Source organism: Berghia stephanieae, chromosome 2 (assembly GCF_034508935.2).
Source record: "Berghia stephanieae isolate SIO BIC M18660-M18661 chromosome 2, UCSD_Bste_1.3, whole genome shotgun sequence".
Lineage (NCBI taxonomy): Eukaryota > Metazoa > Mollusca > Gastropoda > Nudibranchia > Aeolidiidae > Berghia > Berghia stephanieae.
Window position 1 is genome coordinate 117,683,312 of NC_088361.1, and position 7,500 is coordinate 117,690,811.

A 7,500-nucleotide genomic window follows, 5' to 3' on the forward strand; every position below is an offset into this window, starting at 1 on the left:
TTGATCCAGTTGCCTGGAAAAAATGTTTCAATAATTATTTATAACAATCATATCATATAATTCAATACCGTATCAAAATATTGGGCTTAAAAATGGACCAATTCAGGTTGCTCACAATGATAATAATTCTTAATTATTCACTAAAACTGGCAATTACTTATTTATATGGTATTTTAAAGGAGTAGTCATACAAGGCTAATCAATTCTTTAAATACAAAGCTGTTATTTTAGCGCAAGGTTGTATTTTATGGTATGGTAACCATCCCAAATTTGTATGCGATTATCTGTCTTTTTTTTGTAACTTATCTCATCGTGTGCTTTTGAAAACCACAAATAACCACAGTTTAATTTGTTTATCAAATACAGATATGAGTCATTCTCAAAAGGTCAATGCCAAAGTGTTGCTTACGTTCAAAAAATTCAATGTACTCTAAGTAACTAAAAAGTGTGTCTTGAGGGAAGGTAATGCATACCTTGGCATGGATTTGTGTAGAAAAAGATAGTAAATAGCCCCATGTCAAAAATCTCTGACGTCATGGATGACACAAATTAAAGTTTATACCACCCCACCTGTTCTAATGAATTGTAAAATTGTTGTGTTATAGGTTACAATTTGCAAGTTTCTTTTTGGAGATAACAATATTATGACATCCTTTGAAAGAACTAATTAGTTTGAGCAATGGAACATTGTCATCATGACGTCGGAGACAATACAAACTGTTTAAGTTTTAGTCACAGCATCACTTTCACGGTAGTGATGGCAATAATCACTAATAATCCTCCAAAATGAACCAAATAAATAGGCAATAGGACGTCTGACTGGATAAGACTAGGAAATGAGACAAATTTTGAGAATTGCACGAGGTCTCTGACGTCATGATGACACAAAAATGGTAGAGACAACCAATCAGTTCAGGCTAAGGGTTTGTTGACGCTCACAACACATACTCCTTTTGTTCAAATAAGCACAAAAAGAAAAGGAAGATGCAGGATTGGTAGAGTTATCAGAACTAGAACTAGTTGAGAGATATCTGCCCCCCCCCCCCCCCAACCCAACTGGGACAATCCCTTGTCACAGGGAGTGAAAGGCCATCACAAATGGGCCTTGGAAGAGTTTGAACAATTTAAAACATAGTGTGTGCTCTCCTTTAAAAAATCAAAAATCATGATCAGTTAGAAACAACCTTTATTAAACATATGAACATAGAAAGGCAAAATATACATCTGAATGGCATTGGAATAATAATCAAATCAACCCACGAGTGACAACAAAACGTGTGCATTTTTACAAAAAGGTTGTAATTGCAATGCAACAATAATTATAAAAGCAACCATGCTACAATATCAGTGATAGCTGGTACGTAATGGTAGATTTGAGGAATGTACGAATAGCAAGTTACGAATTAATGATTTGTAATCCTGAAACAAACTAAAAGAAGCTCTCGGAATAATAGGCTGGAATACAAAACTCCGAATGCTTGTAGATATTATAATATCCACAATAAAACAGACTGAACTATAACTTTAGTAGTGCCGCCTGGCAAATGTAACTTTTAAAAAGAATTATCAATATTCAAGATATCAAGCCAGCCAGTAGAAATTCCAGTAACAATAAGCAAGCAAGCCTGGACAAGGTGAAATAAAATGAAATCAGAACGCATTTCATATAAATAATAAAAAATATCAGCATAAATGACACTGCATTAAGAATTGTGTTTGTTTTCAAGGATTTTACCGCACTTGCAACACATCAGGTCACATCAGCGCCAGTAAAAGGAAGAAAATTGGGACAGTAAAAACATTCTAGATGTACAATTAAAAGCACCTGAGGAAAAAATAAGACATAGGGTGCAGATTCCAAGAGCACCCTATCAGTGTACTTAGAGATCACCTAAAAGTCTCACCCAGACACTAGCACAAGATCCCACTAAGAAGAATACATTTAAATGTCTACAAATCATATGTTATACATAAGAAATTCAATCAAGATCCACAAAGACTGGTTCTTCGATTGGCATCAGAGGAACCACATGATTAGCAGTCCAGTACTCGAGTGGCATAGCCGCTTCATGCTGAGGAGTGGAGCACCAGAAAATGGAGAAAGCATGCGAAGTACGAGTTTCCCTAGCTCGGCAGGTCTTATTGTTAAACTTCTGATAGCTCAGTGGACCCAACAATGGGTAAACAGAGAGCACATCGACATTCAAAGCATTGGCAGCAGCCATCACTTGCCACATGCCCATAAAAAATGATGACTTACAGACACTGAGAGTTTCCTGCTGAAAGACAGACTCTGGACTATCAGACAAAGTAGTATCAGAGTGGGAAATAAGAAAAGACAACTCATCCTGATCTAGGCACAAATAGTCCATAGCATTTGAAACCAGCTCCTGGACTATCCGACACCTTATCTCAACATGATGGTCCTGAGTGCCGAAACAATGGTAACTAAAGGATCTAGGCACGCAGTTACCATCTCCAACAGTTTCAACGGTACCAAATATTGAATACCCATTGAACAGAAACGTTCTGAGGCAAAAGAATCCACCGAACCACTAACACTGCTCACTGTATGGAACATAAATTCAGGAAGTGGAAAATTCACGAAAGAGGATGAAACCCGACTTACAACAGAACGAAGCTCATTGTAAGAATGACAATTGGAGAATATGCCAAGGACCTCTAAGAAAAAAGACTCACGTGACCTTTCCACAGAAACAGGCAAGTTGTCACACACATCAGGTGAAGCAGACGAGTCAACATTTGGCCCAGAAGTGCTCACGGAATGACTGAGGACATCCTTCACCTGCACGAACCGACGAGTATGACGCCATGGATCAACATGGTTGGAGTTTTGACAAGCCAAGAAGTTACCAGAGACACAAGGCGGACAGAAACAAGACAGATTTCTCAAGAGCAAACCATCGGATGTACTGAGAATATCATGAACCTGACGAGTACCAGGTAGACACTGAGTTGGACGCATGATACTATCAACAGAAATGTCAGAGGGAAGAATGAGGGAAAAGCTCCTGCGCATATGGACACAAATTCCATCAGAGACAGGAGGATGGACTGAAGTACTGAAAGCCTCTCACAAGCAAAAGCATGAAGATCTTCAGCAGATTGAATGGTGACCTTACCTGCTTTGACAGCATTTTTTGCAGCTCGTTTCAAAACCCCACCAAGAGCATCACATGGGTTCTTGCCATGCCTTGACCCAAAGAAAGACCGTTGGACAAAAACAGATGAAGAGTGATAGGACTGCAGGTATGAAAATGGAACACGGGATTTATACTGTGATGAGCAACCATCACTAAAGACAACTCTAGAAAGAGACAGGGATTCCAAATATCTAAGAATATGCTGCATAATGCAATGCACCATATCAGCACTGTGCTGCAAGACATCACTGACAAAGACCCAGTTGTCCATGATGCGTGAACCACATGAACAGGTGTGGTAAATAACAGAGGGTTGAACAGTCACCTGTGAATACCCAAAGTAAGCGGACTGAGGCTGATCCTGCTGAACACACAAGTAGTTCTCTGAAAAGTCAAAAACAGCAACAGCCCACCCACTGGGTATATCACGGATGAGGGAGGAGAATTGGTTAGTTTGCCACCTGTGGACAAAATCATGCATGGCCAAATGGAAGAGCTCAGATTTGAGCTCGGAAACAAGCTGATTAATAGTCCCTTCTTTTCTCACAAGATCCATTCTCATTCCAGACTTTCGCTGCACTCTTTCCCACTTTCGCCAAGACACATGCACATTCACATCCTTCACCGTACTCACAATGTCATCCAACCCATCTGTACCACAAGACTCGCATTCCCGACTCACACATCCCCTACCATCACCACATACTGTCAAACCAATCAAGGCTGACAATGAAACTACTTTGGAGCCACTGTCAATGACAGTGTTCAAGACTTTTGCCTTTAACATCGGGTTCAGGCAAATCTCGCAGAGGCATTGCCGCAAAGGGATTTTCAAATATGATAAAACATTCTTAGGCCTTAGCCTAAAAAATGATGACCTTGATACGAGGCATCCATTTGCAGCAACAAAATCAGAATAAAGGCTTGCGATGCTTTTGTCAAGCACTTTCCTAACTTGAAGTTTCCTTGCCACACCCATTTTCCCCGGTAAAAAGTTGGACCTCTCCAGGTAGTACCCTTGTACTAGAGAGGCACATTTCCCTTTCCTCTGGTAGAGGCCTTCCGTGGGGAGACCTGCCAACAGTCTCTTTACAATGCATGAATGCATATCACGTTTCCGACTAAGCGGGGAAGGCCACTTTTGTGTTGACTTTTGCTTTGATGGGGACTGATACACAATCCCAACATCCAGTAGAGCATCCTTGTCCTTCTTGTGAACGGACCTAACTAGGCTTTTTAAGTTCACAAAAAGTCGACCACCTTTGGCCAGACGCTTTCTCAGTCTGAATACTGTTGACCTGTGTAGAGTTGACGTGTCTGCAGTTGAGTGCGATGCGCCGATGGGTGGTTGAGGACATGATACGTCGATGGGTGGTTGAGGACATGATACGTCGATGGGTGGTTGAGGATTTGATGCGTTGATGGAAGGTTGAGGATTTGATGCGTTGATGGAAGGTTGAGGATTTGATGCGTTGATGGAAGGTTGAGGATTTGATGCGTTGATGGAAGGTTGAAGATTTGATGCGTTGATGGAAGGTTGAGGACATGATGCGTCGATAAGTAAGCGTGATATATCTGCAGATGTGTTATGTGAGCATGATGTCTGCAATTTCTTTCCTGCAGGTTTGTGTTCATGATAGTAAGAGAGACTGGCTTCTCGTTCCCTCCGCTTTTTTTGTGAGGACATATTCGCACGCCGCTTCCGTTGGCTCAGTTTGTTCCTTTCCCTCCTCTCCTCGAGCTTTTTCTCATCCAGCCTCGTATTCCGTTTGGGGCCTGAGGTCTGCATTTTCTCCTTACACCGAGCACTGAAAATGAGAAAGATGGAAATTGCTGAAAACGGCATGAATTGAGTATTGTTTTTGTTTGCATTAAGGGTCTTAACAGCGCTTGTAACACATTTAGGTCATTTCAGCACCAATGAAAAGGAAGCAGGAATCTAATTATAAGTTTGAAAATTTTCCAACCACTGAAAAATAGTGGGTCGCAGTATGAGACTTGACTTTTGTTAACACTACCATAGTTACATCCATTATAATAGATGAATATTGATCAATGAATAATGCCAAAAACTATGGGGACATATAACCGTAAACAATATCAAGCATGCGCTCATAAAATGCTATGCACACCCCATTTAAGATCATTGTGATGAAGAGAATGAAATAACACTAACCGATATGCAATATTGCGGATTCTTGTGGCTTCCCTTTGAATTGCCTTCTTGTCCTCCGGCAACGACTGGCGATAGTGACGATGCCACAACTTATCAGCCTCTTTATGTTCCTTGTACTTCAAAGGATCCGCCTTCAACTGCTCCCTGTAGCGATGGTTTGACTGTTTCTTCCTCTCAGCAGCAGTGAGAGTTGGAGCAGGTTGTGGAATATCAAACTCCAGTCGTCGACGACACTCTCTTTTGGGACGCTCTGTAAAATATGACAAAATTGTTCATAATTATGATCACTCATACGAAACTTCCTAAACATTTAAAAAAAAAAAACAGAAATAGACGAGCCTAAACTCACAATTTTCATATGATGTAATCTGAAAACATCCCTGCTCAGTCTTTAAAAAACATGTTTCTTTCGAAAATTGACAACACAAACTCTAAAACAAAACTAGTTTGCAAAGTCATTTAAATACAGAGTTGTTCTAACACAAAGATGTATGGGGCCCAACTTCATGCCCTTTTCGACCGTATTGACCAGCTTCATTTTCATTCGATAAAAAGCAATGGACAGTCGAAATATTTCAAATTCTTGTCTGTCTACGTAAAATAAATGGTATCAAATAGGACCTCTAACTCTAATCACAATTTACAGCCCAATTAAATCAACCAAAAAGGAGCTTTGGAAGAAAATCATTAAAACAAAAAAACTGAACAACAAAAATTACAATTTCGTAGTGGGCCAGAACACTAAAAGAAATTAAATAAACCATGACATCTTATGACAAACCTACTATATCATTATGTCACACGGATATGGCAAATCATCAGTAACATTAAAATCACTGAAATATCACAAGACCCAGGTTGAGGATGGGAGGTTTTTTCTTTTAATACTGAACTTACTCTGGACAACATTGAGTTTTATTTTATTTTTAATGTAGTGCAGAACATCACAAATGAAAAAAAGTATTTTGGTCATCAGGATGTCGGAGAACAATTACTGCTTAACAGACATGCGTGACTAAAAATATAACAGGAGATGACTATCCCAGCATCAAAAGTGAAAAAGGAATAATTGTTAATATCTAAAAGAGAATTCATCTTCAGAAAAAAACCTTGACTATCGACGTCACTGTGACAAAATCTTAATTTGGTCAGAATTACGTCAGGGAGAAAATAGTCATAATTTAAATGACCAGATAAGAAGAATCCACAATAACAACCAGGAAATTAGAGGATCATAAAAAAGGCGTTATTGGAATTACTGGGACTGAAGTCTTCACTCTCTAAAACAAGGCATTAAAAAAACCATGATGTAGCACGTCTACGACGTCATCGTGACTATCTTCTTTTTCCCAACACGCCCCCGACGTCATTTTGACAAGACATTACATTGGTCACCGTGACGTCGGAAACCAAATTTCATTTAAATGCCATCAGCTCTACTCCAAAAATGATAGACTCGTCTTCAAAATTTAGCATTTAAAAAAATGAAATCAACCACATGATTTGGCGTGCATCAGTGGAAGTAAAAAAAGAGGGCTAATCTAAAATTTATAAAATAACTACGACGTCACAGTGACACACTTTCTATCTTGTCATGTCTTATCTGTGACGTCGGAGAAGACCCATGGTGAGACCGATGCAAAAAATTAAAAACAACGTTCAATGTCGTGAATATAATTTAGATGCAAATCCTCCAAAGAGTCATATGAACCTACATACTATAAAAATCCTATTTTATCGAAAACAACAAAGTATCTTAATCCGACGTCACGATGACAGCTAACACAAATTGTCGACGTCATGCTGACCTTTGTCACGGCCCCTCTATGACGTCGAAACCAGAAAATTAAATTGAATAAACTCTAAACCCAAGAGTACAATAATTAGCAAAATTTTCTAATTGTGATGTAATTTTAACATTTTTATTTTGAAATAAAGTTTGCTAAGATAAAAGATAAAAAAGAACGGTTCACAACGTGAATTCGACGTCACAATGACCAAGACAGTAATTCAAAGTACTTACCCATTTAAAGGCGATGATCACTTCACACTGAGAATTTCAGTGAAAATACTTGGTTTAATGCACGAAACAATGAATGTGCTGATTAGAGCACGAAAAAACGAGCGTGGATGAATTAAAAGAAAGGAAATATTGATGGA

At 39.1% G+C, this 7,500-nt stretch overlaps 2 protein-coding genes and 1 long non-coding RNA gene across 5 annotated transcripts in view; 1 reads left to right on the plus strand and 2 right to left on the minus strand.

The window, feature by feature from the left end:
• The window catches only part of LOC144966387 (uncharacterized), a 47,767-nt gene that overhangs the window by 24,905 nt on the left and 15,362 nt on the right, over nt 1-7,500 (plus strand). The window lies entirely within an intron of this gene.
• LOC144966381 (ATP-dependent translocase ABCB1-like) overlaps nt 1-7,500 on the minus strand; it is a 72,991-nt gene that overhangs the window by 9,711 nt on the left and 55,780 nt on the right. For all 3 annotated transcript variants that reach the window (XM_078902771.1, XM_078902773.1, XM_078902772.1), the window contains one exon: nt 1-13. This exon is cut by the window's left edge and continues 191 nt beyond it. In XM_078902771.1, the coding sequence (XP_078758897.1) occupies nt 1-13 (13 nt within the window). The remainder of the gene's footprint in view (nt 14-7,500) is intronic.
• Nucleotides 1,170-7,500, minus strand: part of LOC144966382 (uncharacterized) — a 6,362-nt gene continuing 31 nt past the window's right edge. Inside the window, exons 1-3 of the mRNA XM_078902774.1 lie at nt 7,364-7,500; nt 5,341-5,590; nt 1,170-4,972 (exon numbers count right to left, since the gene is read on the minus strand). The exon at nt 7,364-7,500 is cut by the window's right edge and continues 31 nt beyond it. Of these exons, the coding sequence (XP_078758900.1) occupies nt 2,911-4,972; nt 5,341-5,590; nt 7,364-7,367 (2,316 nt within the window). The 5' untranslated portion in view covers nt 7,368-7,500 and the 3' untranslated portion in view covers nt 1,170-2,910. The remainder of the gene's footprint in view (nt 4,973-5,340; nt 5,591-7,363) is intronic.